The 19,239-nt window shown below is 35.8% G+C and overlaps 1 protein-coding gene across 9 annotated transcripts in view; it reads left to right on the forward strand.

The window, feature by feature from the left end:
* KIDINS220 (kinase D interacting substrate 220) overlaps positions 1–19,239 on the forward strand; it is a 102,357-nt gene that overhangs the window by 76,078 nt on the left and 7,040 nt on the right. For 3 of the 9 annotated variants that reach the window (XM_045884050.3, XM_045884042.3, XM_045884043.3), the window contains exons 24-31: positions 741–967; positions 3,384–3,497; positions 4,270–4,326; positions 8,552–8,587; positions 10,146–10,178; positions 14,296–14,427; positions 16,278–16,376; positions 17,394–17,630. In XM_045884050.3, coding sequence (XP_045740006.1) covers positions 741–967; positions 3,384–3,497; positions 4,270–4,326; positions 8,552–8,587; positions 10,146–10,178; positions 14,296–14,427; positions 16,278–16,376; positions 17,394–17,630 — 935 coding nt within the window. The remainder of the gene's footprint in view (positions 1–740; positions 968–3,383; positions 3,498–4,269; positions 4,327–8,551; positions 8,588–10,145; positions 10,179–14,295; positions 14,428–16,277; positions 16,377–17,393; positions 17,631–19,239) is intronic. The other 6 variants (XM_045884046.3, XM_045884047.3, XM_045884048.3 and 3 more) reach the window with 4 other exon arrangements.

Raw genomic sequence — 19,239 nt, forward strand, 5'->3', positions numbered from 1 at the left:
ATCTTAATAGGGGTCTCTGTCCAAAGGGGCAAACATATCTTTATATTGCTTTCTAAATTTTAACTTAAATTTGTGGACTGGAACTTAAGGACAGTGACAGTAAAGCTTTGGAATAATTTCATTTATTCTTGAAGCATCGCCGTAGACACACACACACACACACACACACACACAACCTTTACTGAAACACGTTACCTTTTGTGTGGCACTGCTGAGCCACTGTTGAGTTTTCTGGGAGTTAGGAAGAGCGAGCTTAAAACCACGACATTCTTTTCTGGGTACCAGTTAGAAGGCTGATATCAAAGTGTGAGTTTGTGGCTATGGAATTGTTTTTTTCAGAGAAGGATAAATCATATAGTTTGCAAACCCACTGTTTAGTAATCATTGTATTATTAGACCACTGTGAATTATTAATGGTAACACTTTATGGATCATAACCATTGTTAGAATAGCACAAATACCTTAGAAAGTCAGAGAAAAAATTATTGTTCTGGTAACTGAAGAGAAGAATCCAGATGTTGGTGACTTTTCAAATGGTGACAAAAGCTTTTATGCAAAGTAGTTGGATTTTCTCACTAGAATGTCTGTGGACGAGATTTTATGAGTCAGGATTTCCTGTCTCCTTTAAGTCAGTTGGAATCCTTGGCAAGAGTGAAAAAAAACATGTTTCTATCTGATAACTAAAGGAGGAAGTGATAGCTAGACTAATTTGCCTTCTGGGGTACCATTTAATCTTTTAGATGTTCGTGCTGCGAGAGACCAGATTAATATCGGAGGACTTGCGTATCCTCCACTGCCTTTACACGAAGCTCCACCGAGACCACCGTCAGGCTACAGTCAGCCTCCATCTGTCTGTTCTTCTTCCACTTCCTTCAATGGACCATTTGGAGGTGGGGTCGTGTCACCACAGCCTCATAGCAGCTATTACAGTGGGATGACAGGACCTCAGCATCCGTTCTACAACAGAGTAAGAAAGTGCTAGGAATCTTTCATTCTAAGAATTTGTTTGGGGGAAATATCAGAAGTTTTCTGCTATGGATTCTGTTATTGTTTTGAAACTGCATGTTAGCTTTAAAATAGGAAAAATGTTAAGTTTGAATTTAAAATGTATGATTTTTTTTAAATCAAAAGAATTTTTAACTTTAATGGGTTCTAGATCTCAATTGAGTCTTGAATGTCAGAGATGTGTTTTGCTTTTATAAGAAAGTGAATTCCACAGGGTCATCAGCGACTATCCTATGCTACAAAGGGAGCTGTTTCTCTATTTGTTCATAAACAAATGTTCCGTTTGTTATATTTTGCATAATTATATTGGCATTTAGAACAATGATTTAACTCAAAACTTAAATTTCCACAGTATTCAGTAAACCTATATTTAGTATGTGTTACAGCTTTTAAATGTGAGATTATGATAGAAGATACTGCTTGTAGGATTTAGACGTTATTGCCAAATAATAGCACTGTAGCCCATTTCTAGAGTTATATTTCAAGTTATCTGCAGTCATGCATAATTGTTTACTTAGTATAAATATGATCTTTCTACTGAAAAAGATGAAAGTACAATGATCGGTGGTATACAGACCTTATCAACTTTAGTGGCCTGAGCTACACCCATCCTACTGTTCTTAAGTATTAATATTTTCTACAGGGTAATGGAGCATGAGCCCTAGTATTATACTTTCTGGAACTGTACAGTAAGGTCCATTACAGTTTCTTATTTATGTTTTCTCCCTCTTTAGTCTAATTTGAGGAAAATGTAGGGGCTAGTGGTCACAGAAGCCAACTGCATGCCTAAGTAAATACCCTGTGAGCTAGGAAGAAAGCAAAGTTTAGAATAAATGTGGCAATGAAGGAATTCCAGAATTTAAATTAAATTTTCAGGTTTTGAAAAATGTTGGCCATGTAAGTACAGTTGACCCTTGAACAACACAGGTTTGAGCTCTGTGGGTCCACTTATACACAGCATTTTTAAAAATAAATACAGTACAGTACTGTGTGTTTTCTCTTCCTTATGATTTTCTTAGTATTTTCTGTTCTAGATCTAGCTTACTTTATTGTAAGAATACAGCAGATAGTACATATAACCTACAAAATATGTGCATTCAGAATGTTTATGTTTTCAGTAAGGCTTCCAGTCGCCAGTAGGCTATTAGTAGTTAAGTTTTGGGGAAGTCAAAAGTTATTTTGACAGATTTTCAACTACACGATGGGGGGGCGGTGTCAGCACTCCTAACCCCTGTGTTGTTCAAGCTCAACTGTAATTAGGGGCACTATTCATAGAGGTCGTATGAATGTTATTCTACTCTTTTACTCAGACAAGGAGAAAAAGGTGGAACAATAGCATTTTATAATGTATTCCATCCTTGTAAAATTTAACTGTGTGGTAGACAGTGTTGAAATGCAGGGTTTTATTTAGCAGTCTTAAAATCTGCTATAATTTAACATAAAATGGCTCATTGATCAGTAGATGACAGTTGAGGTTTTGAAACCAAGAAATTTATTTATTTTTTTAATTTACCATACCATATAGGCTGATGTGATGCTTTAATGGCATTTTATCATTTTAAAAACACTTAAAATTTTCTCACGTTTTTAGGTCTAGTTATTTTTTGTTCTAGTTATTTGAGGTTTTTAGTCTGAAAGTTAAAAGGGGAATAATTTTCTTAAATGGCAGCAGTAAAAAGGTAGGGGAAGATGTTATTTCAGTGTAATGAAGCTTAATGAGTTTTAATCTTTATGTTTAGCCCATATAATCTGATATCTCCTGTTTATGTGATGTTGGCTACAAATAAATGCTGTAGTTATAAATCTCGCTAAACAATGGATTCCCCATGAAAAAAAAATACATCTTATTTAGGAGATACACTCTAGGGTATAGGATATAAAGTAAGCTCTAGGAACTTAGAGTAAAAATATTCCTGGAATCCATACTGGGGTGTTCTCATATATATTGAGACTTTTTTTGGTCTTGCTTAAGGCTAATCTTTTTTTGTAAAGAATAGTATTCTATTAAGAGTCCATTCTGCCTTTTTTTTTTTTTTAAGAGATTGTGAGTTAATATTTATAAATCACTTAGGAACTGGTACATGGTAAGCCCATAAAAATGTTAAGGAGAAACTCTTGTCACATTGTAAGGTGTAAAACTTTAGTTGCTTAAAAAACCTTATATTAAATCAACAATCTGAAAATTTAAATACTGGGTCTTAAATTTGGGTTTGATATCTTACAGACTATGAGTAAGGCTCTTTTTCTTTTGTTTTGTCACTTACATTATTAAAAATTTGGAGTTGTATTTTATTGGTTAGTTTCATTTGATAAATCTCATCACATTTTGATTTGTGTAATTGTTTATCCCCTTCTTTTGTTACGTGTTTTTTCCATAGCCATTCTTTGCCCCCTACCTTTACACGCCAAGGTATTACCCTGGCGGCTCCCAACACCTCATCTCACGTCCATCAGTAAAAACGAATTTGCCCAGAGATCAGAGCAATGGCCTAGTAAGTATAAAAAAGGGTAACTAAAGTATTAATCTAATAAGACACATAGACAGCAGTAGAAGTTTGGTTATTTTCTTCCTGTAGCAAAAGAATGCAACTTATTTTATAAATAGTTTTAAGACACATAAGCTATTACTAACATAAAATGTGTTTTGTTTTCATTTCTGATGAATGTCTATGGAAGGAAAATGACTAGTGGCCTCAGTGAATAAATGTTGAGTTGTTTACAACGAGAGTTTCTGGCTTATAGTGCAGTGTCTGTTACCAAAACTTTAAAAACTAAACCTTTACATCTGCTAATTTCTAATATCTTTTTACAAAAACATACATACATGGTATCTGTGTGTGTGTGTGTGTATATATATATAAAAATATATATATATATATGTGTTAGCCCTATGGTATAAAAATTCGAGGATATATTGGAAGAGCATTTTAATCTAACGGCAGAAATTAAATAGGATAAGGGAATTACTCAAATGTATGATTGAATCTAATCCGAAACAAAATACATTGTAAAATATTACGTGTTCCTGATGGTCAGCTTAGTTTAACAATTTAAAAAATAAATTTCCTGTTAATATATTTTTATAAATTAGAAGGTCAAAGCTATAGAACTTAAACTGTTATTTCAAATTTAAATGTCACTAAGGGAAACTCTTTTCATGTCCAGGTTTCAGTGTTGTCTCTGATCATGTTAGCATCGTGTTCATTCATCATCTTAGTTTGGCCCCACTCACCTTTCACCCACACTCTTGTTTTGTGTTGTTAGGAGGTTATCAAGGAGGATGCTGCTGAGGGGCTTCCTTCACCCACAGACTCCTTGCGGGTAACGGAGTAGTCTTGTGGTGGGAACACGAGCCTGTCATCGCTTCTGCAGCAGTAACAAGTGTCTTAGTTGTGGTGACAGCAGTCCCCTAACTGCATCTGTGTTGTGATGGCCGCTAGTGTAGAGTAGCTGATACTAATCCTTGTAGTTCACGGATTAATTTAAAAGCTAATGTTTAACTTTACCCTTTATTTCCTCCTGTTTTTCCCCTTTTTCAATGATACGGGATGGGCTCTTTTTTTATTGTCCAAGAAGGACGGGATTTTTCTAGCAGCCATCAGGAGCAGTCAGTTGGTGGTATTTGTTCCTTAGTGTTGAGCAATATTTTCACCTTTGATTATTTTTCTTAAGCCTACAGTTGGTACTGCACATGTGGGATACTTTTGAAAGTATCCAGAATCACCCTTGAGAACACAAAAGGACATTATAAGCTAGATGGTATAGACCAAAATGCATCTGTAGTGACTCATTCTTAATCTGGGTGTCCACAGTTTATGAAACCTTAGTGTGAATGTAGTACTATTTTTCTTCTTCTGTATTTTTATTAAAATAAAATTTCAAGATAAACAGAGGTAGTTCATTATGTAAAGGGAATTATTTAAACCTTTTTGGGCCAACACCTTAAAGTGGGTTTCTTAAAAAAAAATTGTATAGGAAATCACTTCGTATATTTATTATTCAGGACTTTGTGTTTAATAAATATGTTTAATGTGGTGAGCCTTAAAATGTTCATTTACTCAATGTGGAATTTAGGAATCCAATTTATATTTTAACTTCTGTTGATTTATTTACAGAATGTTATGCCCACGTGGACATGATCAGTTTAATCTAGAGTTCTGCTGAAGTGTGGCATGACGGTTAGAATTACTGTGGGGGAAATATTACATCCTGAGCTTATCTGTAACTTTTAACTTAAAACATGCATTTGGGTAGGCAGTAGTTTTTTAGCTTTAATTTTCTTTGAGTTAATGTTAGTAAGAGAGAGAAGGAGAACCATTTTGGTGTTTTCATTGAGGAGTTGATGATTCTTTTTAAGTCATATAACATTTCAGCTGAAGTGTTTGAGTGACTCCAATTATCCAGGAATAATAGACACAATAAACCATAATAATTCTGTTTGGGTGTTGGGCGAATCTTTAATGCGTGGATCATTGCCATGATATGCAAGAATGACTTTTAGTTTAGTCAGAGAACCCTTCATACATACATTCATGCATGTAATGTAATTCTCTAAGCTAAAATTCCTTAGCAAACTTTTGATGAAAAGCAGAGACTGTGAAGAATTTGATGGTCTTAACGACACAGACATGCTAAAATAGTAGCTATTCCTATGCTTGAGTATGTGAACAAACACTTGTAATTAAAAGATATCTGTAGTTTCTTTCAGGGACCAGCGAAGGAGCATTAAGCGAATTTAAAACGAGTTTTTGGGGAAGGGGAAATAATGTAATTCTTGTGATGTGTTTAGAAACCCAGTAACAAAGAGTAAAGGTGCTCTGCATATATTAGTGCCTTTGTTTAGTAAAATAACCGTACTGTTTGCTCTTCTTTTAATATTAAAAGATAGTTTTGTGATTGGCTTAATGAATAATAAGTGCTTACCAAGCTTTCTTTGCTTTTAAGAAATTAACAATGACAATAGCATGTAAAATTTGTTTGGTAGAAGACTAGTAAAAATAGACAACTTAGTTCAAAGCCAAATCAAAAGCAGTGGTGGAAATGTGAAGTACCTGTACATGGGAACATTGTCCAGGATCTTTTTGGGTGAACCAACATAGAAGTAGTTAATATAAAAATTATTTAGCCCTTTGTGGCTCGTACGGCTTTACAGTCCTGTAGTAGAAAGTTTCATATTTCTGAGATAACAGGACTATGGGTTGAGTCCATCTGCTTATTCAACTGTCCTCCTGTATGCAACAGTTGATGACAAGAGCTGCTTATAGGTAAGTCAGGAACCACACAAATGCTTTTGGATAAATTGTCTAGTCATTACAGACCCAGTAATGAGTAAAAATAACAACACTGCCAATAGAGCAAGACCATAAAGAGTTAACCAGCTGTTATTTTCAACATAAATGGTCCCATCTTTTTTTACCACAAGGAATTCTGATAAACCTTTATAAAGTAGATCCTAATGAAACAATTGGTTTTTCTCACATTAAGGAACATTGTAATGATTATAGCTTGTGAAGGCCAGCCAAGGACTTACCAGATAAGTTATAGATATGTCCCAAGTGTTTCACAGAAGTGAAGATGTGAAATACAAGACTCTGTGCTAACTTAAAAAAATAATTTTATATTATAGAAAATATATGCCAGATCTTCTAAAACTGGGGAAGAAAATTAACATTGGACCCAAGATATGTTTCCCAGAAGATTAGAGCTAGAAAGGACCAGTAGTTTTCAAACTTTCAAAGCAGAGAAGTTTCTTTCAGAAATGAAATATTAATCAGAACTCTAGTTCATAAAACCAGTAAAAGCACAAGTGTGGCCCCCACCCTGGACTTGCCTTCCCTCTTAAGGATCCTCAGGAACACTAGGACCCGTGGCCTCATTTAGCTCCACAGTACAGAATATCATTCAGGACTGGGTCTGTGAGACTTGCCTGCGGTTCACAGGAGGGGAGTGCCAGATGTGGGACTGGAATCCACATGCCCATGTCGCAGCCCATTCCTCAGACGATGCTGCCTTCTTTGCTCCTGTTAATACTAAGTGTGGCTTAGCCAGGTATTTGATCTTAAGTCAAATAGACCCTGGTGGTTAGCTCTTTGCCTTGGACAAATTACTTAACCTCTTGGATACTCAACTTCATCTGGAAAAAGCAGACCTACCACATAGGTCTGATGTAAGGATTACTCAGCCTTAGGACACTTTAAGGACTTTATTATTATTATTATTACTACACCAAAGGCCAAATTTCATGGAGCTTTGAAGACTCAGAAACCAAAACTGTTTCATGTTAAATTACCTCTGTCTCATTGGTAGGAGTAGTGTACAAATACACTAGTCAGTGTAGATTAACTCAGCCTTTTATCTGTTGATGCTTCTCTGGCCCAAAAGGTGTCAGTTGGCTTGTTTTCTTAGAATTGAGAAGGATTTCTAGGTTATTTGAATGCTCCAAATACTTTAAAATGTTGACAGCTTTCCAGGGAATTCTTTCAGTCCAGGTCCCACTAGAAGTAGTGGCGTCCGAGCATTCTGTGACCATGAAGGGGAGGACCCCATGGGGAGGACTTGTCTCAGGCCAGGGCGCCTCAGCGGCATTTTGTTATGGTCCTTCAGAGTTGCTCTTAGGAGTACTGGAGTCAGCTTTTATTTAAGGTCTGCTGCTCATGGTGGAAACTATTTTTCACTGAAAAGCAGTCCTTCAAAAGCAGGAACGATACAGCATTTCTTTCCTTCTTATCCTTTCTTAAATTATTTAGCACTGAGTTCTCCAGGTGCCTGTGTGATCACTCACTGGCACAACAAATTTACTGAGTGTCTACCAGGCACCATCCTAGTAGGATATCACAGTAAACAAAACTGATGAAACTCCTGTCCATATCGAGCTTGGGGGTTCAAAGGCTGCCAAGGGAATTATCCGGGCTCCCAAATCATTCTTTCTCAGGCTTCTGTGCCTCAGGGTTTACTTGATACCTTTAGGCAGCTGTATTTAGATCACTTACATGCCACTTTGAAAAGGCATGAAAAATTGGGATGCCTGGGTGGCTCAGTCAGATAAGCGTCTGCCTTCGGCTCAGGTCATGATCTCAGGGTCCTAGAGTCCCACATCAGGCTCCCTGCTCAGCGGGGAGTCTGCTTCTCCCTCTGCCTGCTGCTCCCCCTGCTTGTGCTCTCTGTCTGGCAAATAAATAAATAAAATCTTTTAAAAAAATAAAAAAATTAATTTAAAAAAAGACATGAAAAGAATTAATACCCAGTGTCATTGTGAAGAACTTCAGAAGTGCAAAGACAGTGTTAATGACAGTATCCTTAATTCCAGTGTGCTGTTAGAGATCAATGAAAATTACTGAATTAATAAAGGTATTAAAAATGAAGGTCTTGGTTTTCATTAAACCGGATCCAATTGGCAGAGTAACTAAGTAAGTAAAAAGAAAAAAAAAAAAAGTAAAAAAAGATGGGGCTCTACTGTAGATAATTTTTATTTCCACCACTGGCTTAGAACTTTTAACCTGTTTTTGAACAAATGTATGTCCAAATCAAGCTGTCTCTCATTGTTCAGGAGCAGAATTGGACGAGAAAGTTAAAGATGCCTTGGGTAAGGAATGGGCTTGTTTTAGGTTTTGTTTAGAGTGTAGGATCCGGACAGGTACTCGCTGCCACCTCTCAGTGGCTTTTCTCAGGGTCATTCACACTTTCTAAAGTATATTAGAAGTACGTTTTTATTATTCTGTCTCGTATGGAAAAGTATTCAACTTATTTTTACTTTAATAATATAGTGGAAAATTGTATTCACTTTGGGCTTGAAAGTCTTTGTGCCAGACTTAAACTCAAGAAAACGTTTTTCCCTAAGCAATTAGTAAACTGCCACAGAATTGATAGAGATTTCCACAGAAATATACTGCAGTAATGAGATCACTGAGATACTAGAGTACAATTAGAAGTTAAAAAAATAAAAAATCACATTTATTGCAGTTTTTAGTACTTTTGTTTTTTTAAGATTGCCCTTAAAATGTAGGTTAAGCCTCATCTGTCAACTTTGACCTCATTATTATTTCTCATGTAATTTGAAGAATAAGTTATATTTTCCAACTAGGTTAACAATAGCTTTCTTTTGCGCTTGGGGTATCTTAAACTAAGCTGTAATTTCATTAGGACTCCTTTTTGATGTTTTTTTCAAGTCTTCACAGATATATAGATAGATACATAGTAACTTTCTGAAAATCCTATTTATAAGGCTGGTAGGTAAATTAGAAAGAAAGGTTTCCATTAGGTATTGCAGATATTGAGTAGGTCAGAAGGAGAACATCTGACATTAGGCTAGCAGAGCCCTGTCCTTTATTAAAACAATGTTGGAAATTAACTTTGAATCAGTATTGTCAGTCATCTGTAGATTATTTTAACTACTTAACACTTTTTGCCACCAACCTAATGGGTACAGAAAAGTAAGTAACAGCAGTGGCATCTGCTTTGAATGCGAGTTTTTAAAAATCTACATCACTAAAATAATTATGTTAATCATGGTATGCAGATATTTTTCGCCATTACAGCATAAAGTTGTAAGGCTGTTAAGGCCTTTCTTTTCAAATGGTGTTTTAGTGCATCTGTCATGTGCCAAATGCCCAATGAAACAAAACCCGAGTTTGAAAAGTGTATTTCTGAGCATTAAGTATAGTGTGGCTAGATAATATTTCATTTTATGAAGTGATCATGTGAATTCCAAGTGCTTAAGTCTTATTATTAAATTGGTTAACTTTAGTTGTAGTGTTTTAAAATCAGAATATTTAAATATCAATTTTACGTTGGTATGTGGTAGGAATGCTGACTTTTCAGAGCAAGTTTTATTTACCCAGTTTTCTTGTTGAATGTATGGCCTATGAGTCATTCGTTTAATGGGAAGACTATGAATTTTGAGAGTACAATTGTAAAGTTACCAAGCCCATGTTAATGCCATTAAACTACTGTGTGTGTGTGTGTGTGTGTGTGCGCGCGCGCGTGTGAGCGTTCCTTGCTTTGTGCTGCCGCAGAGGGTGGTGTGTTTAAAGTTACGGAAAGTCTGAGGAATGACAGGCGTGCTGCCTATGTTTATTTTATGTGCCTGTTTGATGTTTTACTTAAGCTTGTGTCCTTCATTCTGTTTTATTCCTTCTTTAAAGCCGTGTGACTCTGGGTTTAACAAACAAAGACAGGTACAGAAATTTTCAGTGAAATCTTACTCACTTTTCTTATTAGACTATTAGAAGCAATCTTTGGCACTTTCACGCTGGGCTGTTGATAAATCTGTGCTTATTTCAGTGCCTTGGGTTTATCTTAATAGCTGCTTTCAGCCTTTGCATGGCACTCATTCTGGCTAATCAATTCTAAGCTTATTTAATAAATTTACCAAAATGATAATGTTTCAGAGTGTAGTTTTAATCTACTTACCATTTAAAACAATATAGTTACATCAAGGTAATTCTAGTCTGTTTTGTTATCTTTGCTTTTTCCTGAAGAAATTCTGATTTGTGTGCATTTTGAAGTTTATACTTAACAATTTAAACAAACTAACATCTTCTTTATTCAAATATCCACATTAGAAATTTTTTAAAAATAAATTGTGATATTTGCTGAAATGATCTGTTCTAGACTTATAGCAGGTATATTTCAAGTAAGAATGCATGATAAACTTGAAAGTATTACCATCCTTTGTATTGTCAAAGTAACATGATTAGTTTTCTATTAATTTACCTGTTGAATTATTAAGTAAGCTTTTTCCTTATAACTTTTGTACTCTTTCTCCTTCCTTTGATGAGATTTCCATCCAAAAAATAATTATTTTGGTTACTAAGATTGATTTGGTTTCAAAATAATTGTATTGTATGTGATTACTTTAGCAACGACCTGGCAGATAATTACCATTTCTCCTGCTCATAGAAGCATATTGTAAAATATTTTAACTTATAGATAATTTACTCTATCTTGATAAAGCCCTACTTAAATCTAATCAAGAGTCAGACTATAGCTTTGATGGAATTACAGGGATCTTCTGTTCATGTGTGTGTCTGTCTTATAAAGCTTCTAAAAGTCATTCAGGGAATATATATTTTCTACATAATCCCCAATGATAAATTGTGGGTTTTTTTTGAGAAATTAAGTTTTAAAATAATTGATAAAGTGCAAGTTTTAAAGACTCATAAAAGTAAAATCATATGGAGCTTTCTCTTTGAAAGGACAAGAGTAGTATCTATCAGCAGGTCTCTGTTGCTGAGTTTCCAGATTCCCTGTGGAAATAAGATACTCTAAAAGTTTATATTTCCCCCTAAGCTGGCAGAATTAATTTGCTCCATGTCTATTATACTTTTCCTTTTTAAAAGCACAGTCAGAAATAAAGTTTTTGGGGGATTAAGAAAAAAACCTTTTTACTTTAAAATAATTTTAGACTTAAAGAAAAGGTACAAAAATAGTATTCCTTTAATGTTAACATCTTTCCTAACTGTAGTATATTTATTGTTCAAGAGCAGAAATTAAAGTGGTACAATTCTCTTGACTAACTGTAGACTTTACTTGAATTTCACCAGTTTTTTCACTAATGTCATTTTTCTGATCCAAGATCTAATTCAGTTGTGTTTGTTGCTAATTATTTCTTAGAGTTCTCTGGCTGTGACAATTCCTTGGTCCTTCCTTGTCTTTCATGACCTTAATTACCACTTTTAAGAATACTGGTCAGGTGTTTTGCAGATTGTTCCTCTGCTTGGGTTTGTCTTCTAGAGGTTATATATCCCTGGTAAGAGACCCATAGGAATGATGCAATGCCCTTCTCAGCGCATCCTATTAGAGGGTTGGTGCTGGGCCACAGTCTTACCTCTGGTAATGCCAACCTTAATCACTTGGTTAAGGTGGCGTCTGCCAGATTTCAACACTTGTGAAGTTTTATTTTTTCCTTTGTAATGAATAAATATCTTGGGAGAGATACTTTAACACTCTGCAAATAACCTGTTTCTGCTTATACTTTTGCCCATTAATTTTAGTACACGTTGATGTTATCTTATGTGCAACCACTGTTACTGTAATGTTTTCTTAATGGTAATTTTCTGTTTCTTTCCACATTTATTAATCCAACTCTATAAGGAAAAGCTGTCTTTTATTCCTCAATCATTTATTCAATTATTTATTTTCACTTATTCAGTCATTTCTTTATATCAGTATAGACTCATTCTATATAGAATAAGTTATAATCCAGTATGATAATTATTTATTTTGGTGATCAAACTGTTCATTTGTTATTTTTGAACCAAGAATATCTAAAGTAGAAATGTATCCAGAGAGAAGAGACAGGTTGAGGAATAAGAATATTTAGAAGGCAGTATTAAAGATCATTTAAAAAATAAATATTATTCAACAATAAAAAAAAATGAAGTGCTAGTACATACTATCACATGGGTGAACCTTGACATTATTCTAAGGGAAGGAAGCCAGACACAAAAGGTCACATGTTGTATGGCTCCCTTTATATAAAATGTCCAGAATAGGCCAATCTAGAGACAGAAAGATTCCTAGCGGACAGGGGCTGGGCATGGATGTTGGAGGGATGGAAAATGACCGCTAATGGATACAGGCATTTCATTTTAGGGACGTGAAAATGTCCCTAAAATGAATTGTGGTGATGGTTTTACAACTATGCAAATATACTAAAGCCATTGAATCATACACTTTAAAAGGGAGAATTGTAGGGTATGTGAATTATAACTCAATAAAGCTGTTTAAAAGGAAAGGGAGATAAAACAAGTATGGTTATTAAAAATTCATACAAAGGATTTGAAATTTCCATTGTAGATACTGGGGAATTATATTTTGAATATTGGCTATACTCATTCAGGCAGAAAATCGAACTGTGTATAGAGATATGAAAACTAAACTATGGAAATACTAGTGTTTTGCTGTTAGTATTTTTGAAACATTGTACCTCGGACCATATAACATATGGCATATTTAAAATTTATATTTAATTAAAAACAAACTATGAATAAACATTTTGGTGCAGGATATTCCGAGTCATTAATTTTAAAACTTTTATGGGCCTGTCTCATACTTGCTAACTTGCTGAGACTCCCTGTCATAAAATTAATACTCCAACTCCCTGTTCAATATGGTCTCATTCCCTAGCTGTATTTATATGTAATATAGATGTATGCTGTGTATATACTATTTGTGTATATATTTACTTATCAGTTCATAAAGACAGTATCATTTATGCTTTCACATTACAAATAAAGTTTAACAACTGGCTACTAGGCCGTTTTGGCTGTGTTATAGTGTACTTTTGTCCTGATAATGATAAAAGATAGAAAATAAAAATTTACACATCCTTGAGGATAGGATAAATATTATTTATTTTAAGATTAGATTGAATGGTAAACAGGGCAGATCATTTGGAACGTTGTCTTTATCTGCTATGCTAGTTCGTTTGTCTTCTCTCCATTATGGTTATAGTTTCTTTAAACTTTTCAAAAAGGAAAGTGTGAAGTTGTTAAGACCTGATAAGTTAGGGTTCTGGCCCACATCTACTAACCAGCTATTTATTCTGTGACTTTGAAGCCAAAACTTAACCTCTTTAGACCTCAGTGTCCACATCTGTAATTGAGGCGATCCATGTATAATGGACCACAGGGCAAATACTTCTTTAGTATGTCACCACATTCAGAAAACGTTTTTCTTCTAAATAAATACTAGATTATTTATTATTGTGATTTTTCTTTTAAATGAGACCAAATTTTAATGGATTATATTACTTTTATATGTGTTAAGAAGTAATATTGTTGTTTTATATTTTATATGCTTATTGTATAGATTCTTAAAGGGAAATTTTAAATTCCTTGGATATAAAATATGATCAAGATCTGAAAACTTTAGCTGTCATATTATTAAGGTAGTATGTAGAGACATTTAAACAATTTTCCCTCTTTGTTCCTTTTTTTTTTTAACTCCTCCTTAAGGGCTATACCCTACTCTTCCGCAGTCAGGCTGCAAACATTTGAGAGGTTAGCCTAGGCTTGATCCATGGAATGTTCCATCTTCTTAGAAAAGTGGTTGTGATCAGGGATTATTTGCTATAATACAAGCTACTCCTTAAAGGAAAACAGTAGCTAAATCTATTCCCTAATGGCATTTCCCATACTACACACATTTACTGTTTTTAGCTTTAGTTTGAAAATTTGTTATTAATCAGAGTACTTCACAGTGCAACTCTGTGAATGTTTCTCTGTCATGTGCTGTGTACACCTGGCATTAAAAGCTATTCATACGTGTATTTTTCCATGGCTCATCTAGGGGTCAGGCTCAGCCTCAGGAGCAGTGATACCACTGAATTCAATGAATGTGGATGCAGTATGTGAGAAACTGAAACAAATAGAAGGGCTGGACCAGAGTATGCTGCCTCAGTATTGTGCAACCATCAAAAAGGTGATGTACAAATTTACCTGCCGACTGGAAGCAGGACTGAGGGTGTGGGTGATGGGGCTCCGTGGACAACGAACACTCCGTTTTTAGCTTCTCAAAGATGGATGCTCTGTTGAAATAGGAAAGCTCCAAATGGAAACATGATTCTTATTATTTTGTATCCTAAAATTGCCCTATTATTTCTTAGTTTATAAATGGATAAAAGAAAATAAAGTAGCTGTATTACAATGTTATTTTTTAAATGACCTAATGTAAGTAGAAATGCCTTGATGAGAAATACAAAGCTCTATGGAGCGTCAGTTAGAGTAATAATAATTCATGTCTCCAGTATGCAGCATAGAACATTTGAAGCCTTTTTATATGTTATTTTCTTTGATTATATTACTTATTTGTGACTTAATAATTATCAGAGTAAACCACACTTCATTTTCCCCAAACTGTTACTTTTGTGTCTTAATAGGACTTACGAGTGTGTCCCATTTGATGAACCTCATAGGTTTGGTTAACACGTTTGAGGAAGTTTATTTCTTCCTGGGTCCTGTTCTTGCCCTTCTAGTAGCTACCACGAAGTTGGACAGTAATGCCTGGGATTGAGGGAAGGCTTCCCATGTTACGCAAGGCTGCGTCCCTGTTATAGTAGATATTTCCACTAAATACGCTTTTTATGTTTTTTTCTAGCAGAGAACTATAGTAAAGTAAACATTAATAACAAGCCTCTAATGTTTGCATACTTTAAAGAATGGCATCTAAAAAGTTTTGTGAAGAATTATGAGCATGTATGATACCATTTTACTAATCTCAGTCTACATTTAGGAAACATAAACTACGTTTACGTCAGTTTCCTCACAGCTCTGGCTAGTGCTAATCCCTGTTTGCAAAAGCATCAAGCACTGCCTTTCTGAGGTGCAAACCTGACTCCTCCAGGCAGCTTGGGTAGTGTCAGGAGAGGGTGAGGCCTCCAACTTGAATCCTTGGCAGTTTTGTTTCCGTTATGACAGCATCTTCTTCCCACTCAGCTCTGCCAGCAGCCCTGGCTTCCGAGGCCCATCCTAGCGCCTGGTCTCTTAAGTGTGGCGAACTGCCTTGCATTTCTGCAGCAGGACCTCTGTCCCAGGACTGCTCTGTACACTCATGTCTTCAGAATTAACTTGGAGACTGAACATTCCATCAGTTTTAAACAGAAGTATTCCATCATTTTGCCACAGTTAATAAAGCCAGGTTGTGTATTTTGTAAAATCATCAAGCCACCTATTATTAATAAAGAAAATTCCATCTGTTCTTCTTTGGCAGAAATTAGAATTACAGAGACCCAATAGTGATACAGTCATTTTTGGTGAATTTAATAAATTGGGAAATTAGTGGGTGGACATTCTTTGGCTGAAGTTATCTAATATAACTGATAAACAAGCTTGTCAGAGTTTACTTCATTTAGAACTTTGTCTGTGACTGACATACTTACAAGGACAGACGTCTTTGCCCCCTCCCGGGAGCTTCGTTCCTGTTCATATTTTACAAGATTAGAGGAGAAAAACTAACGGTTTTGTTCATTGTTCATGGCAGTGTGTAGGGAGCTTTGGAAATAGTTTGGAGGGTTACCTCTTTGGTTGGTCCCTGAAGAGTGATTTGTTTTACTTTTGTGCTTACGACACTTGGGGAAAATACGGAGTGGCTGATGTTGTTCAAAGTCAGCATGCTTACGATATTATTACATAGGGTAGTAAACTTGTTTAGGTCAATATTTTCTAGTCAGTAATGACTTTCTTAGTACTAAATATAAATGTACTTTTTAATCACTAATAATTCAGATACCTCCTGTCTTGTGTGTCTTTATACTTGCATTTATTTTTATTCAGGCAAACATAAATGGCCGTGTGTTAGCTCAGTGTAACATTGATGAACTGAAGAAAGAGATGAGTATGAATTTTGGGGACTGGCATCTTTTTAGAAGCACAGTAAGATATTTTATGTTTATAGAATTATGTATAATATTGTATGAGGCAAGTGCTAATCATTACTGGTCCAAACTGCTGTTTTTCTGTATTTTTAAAAAACATGTAACAAATGCATTTTACACTTAAGTACGACCCTTGTCCATTATGTTATGCAGAACATACATAGCAGCACGTGGTAACCTTTCCTTTGGACATTTCACTTGGAGATTTGGGGAAGAGGTGACCTGCTGATTCTCCATGCTTTCATTGACGAAGGCTTTCTCTTTGAACTGCCTCTAGTCAGGCTCCCTAAGCCTCTAGGCCTCGACCTTGGTGTCTATCCTTGTCAGGCCTGCATCGCCCAGTTTTAGCAAGGATCATCATGTTAAGTCAGTTTAGGAACAACCCCCACCCTCACTATCTGATCATCCTTCGTCCGTGATCAAACTCCTCATTCCCCACCAACCCCACAGATGATATCTGATCACTCTGGCCTGCCTTCAGCGAGAATCCTGTCAAGTTGGTTCAGTCAGAATTCCCCCTTAACCTTGATGTTTCCTCTTAGCAATTTTCTACCCACTGACCCCCACCCCACTGCTTGCTATAAATGCTTTCTCATCCATGCTGCTTTTTGGATTGAGGCCAATTCTATCCTGAGGTCTCTTTTCACCCGTTGGAGTAGTTTCTGATTAGAATCTGCTTTCACCACATTAGCCACTGTCCAGCTCTGGTTCTCTTTGACACACTACAGTTGCATTCTGTTTTGTTCTCCAGTTAAATTTTAAACTAAAGTAATAATAACATAATGGTCAAATTAGAGTGCAATACGTATATGATGGTTTTGCCATCCTTCTTTTAGTATAATTGAAATGAAAGATAAGCAGATATATTTCAAATTCATTAGAAACTCACAAGAAGTCTGCTTTCTCATTTTCATTGTAATAACTATAATGTTTTATTTTTAAAAATATTTTCTAAAGCTTCTAAAATGTGATTGCTCAGTGTGGATATTAATGTTATTTTTTTTCTTCTGTTAAGGTACTAGAAATGAGAAATGCAGAAAACCAAGTGGTCCCTGAAGACCCACGTTTACTTAGTGAAAACAACAGTGGCCCAGTTCCTCATGGTGAATCTGCTCGTCGCTCTTCACACAACGAATTGCCTCATACCGAGCTTTCCAATCAAACTCCCTACACACTGAACTTTAGCTTTGAAGAACTGAATACACTTGGCCTAGATGAAGGTGCCCCACGTCACAGTAATCTAAGTTGGCAGGTATTTATTAAATGTCATTTTTCATATTACTGAAGAGGAGTAGGGCGATTTTAATTCACTGAGAATATGTTGGTGCATTTATGTAGTCATTCAGAAAATACTTAATGAATACTTCAGTGGACAAGACAGAGGGCTCCCTATTCTTAAGGAACTGTATTTTTCTGAAGAGGACAGTGAGTAAAACAAAGCAAAAAAATAAGATCTTTTTGGAAATTGGCAAGAACTGTCAAAGCAATAAACTAGGGTAATGGCACAGAGAGGCAATGGGAATTGGGCTGCTTTGGTTAGGCTGGTTAGCAGAGTTCAGGCGTCACTTGCTATTTTCTTGTTAAATACATTCATCAGTGGCTAAGATACATCCATTTTGGAAATTTACCATATATTATCCCTTTGAGCAGCATAATCTGGTTTTCAGTACCTATACCCAGTATTCATGGATATTCATTTTATTTCTGTTATCTGATACTAGATATGGATGACTTTCTTCTTTGGATGTTCTTAGCAGACAGGAGCCTGGGGAGGATCAGGAATAAAGAAGAAAGTGAGAGACACATGAGAAGGAGTAAGGAGAGAATAAGAAAAATAAACTAGGGAAAAACAGAGTAGGATGCAGAAAAGAGAGGAGACGAGCCAAGGAGGAAACGCAGTAAGTAGCTGCAGAGAGAAACTGTGCTGACAGGGAGCAGTATTTAGGAAAAGCAGCACCTGGTAGGTCTACCATTTTTAAGGCATTTTGGTTTGGCTTGGTACTAAAAACATTTTTTTGTTGTCAGTATCTTTTTATATTACCAAGTACCTTTTTCTTTATGTTGGGAAACTATTTTATCATTGGGTACTGACTGAGATAAAAATTCCCTTTTATGAGAAGATAAGTTCACACTTGACCCTTTTGTCCCTGTGTTTCTGCAGCAGTGCTTCCTTTCTTTTCCCTGGGATTCCTTTTAGCATTACATAAGAAATCCTCCTTCTGTGCTTTTCCACACTTGGTATTTCCTCCCGTGACCTGGGAACTCCTAGCCTTCCCATCCATGCAGCAGCTCTCCAACAGTCTTGTAATCTCAGAGTCCCCTTGCACTTTTAAAAATGATTGAAGACCCCAGAGAGCTTTTGTTTATGTAAGTTGTATCTGTATATTACATTAGAAATAAAAACTGAGAAACTTTAGAAATACTTACTAATTTATTTAAAAATAAACCACTTATGTGTTAACATAAATAACATTTTTATGAGAAATGGCAGTATCTTCCAAAACAAGACAAACTTTAGTGAAAATGGGATTGCTTTGCAAATCTCTTTGGTGCCTGGCTCAATAGAAGGCAACCAGACCCACTGCCCCATATCTGCTTCTGCATTAAATCTCTTGTGACCTCACACACCGTGGACCTCTGGAAGCCCCACTGGACACACTGGGGATGAGAGTGAGAGGCACTGGTATTGTCCTGTGATGCTCTGATGAGAGTTGTTTAGACCTCCTGGGTCCCCGAAGTGGTGTGTATACACTGCATTTGAGAGCGGAGATGGCGCTATCCGTACAGTCCGAATCCACTTGCAGGAGACCTTCTCAAGGAGATGGGTCGTTTTCTTCCTGTGGGAGGAAGACTCTTGGCCT

This window comes from Mirounga angustirostris, unplaced genomic scaffold (assembly GCF_029215605.1).
Source record: "Mirounga angustirostris isolate CCGP_5_RB_7025 unplaced genomic scaffold, mMirAng1.0.hap1 SCAF_10, whole genome shotgun sequence".
NCBI lineage: Eukaryota > Metazoa > Chordata > Mammalia > Carnivora > Phocidae > Mirounga > Mirounga angustirostris.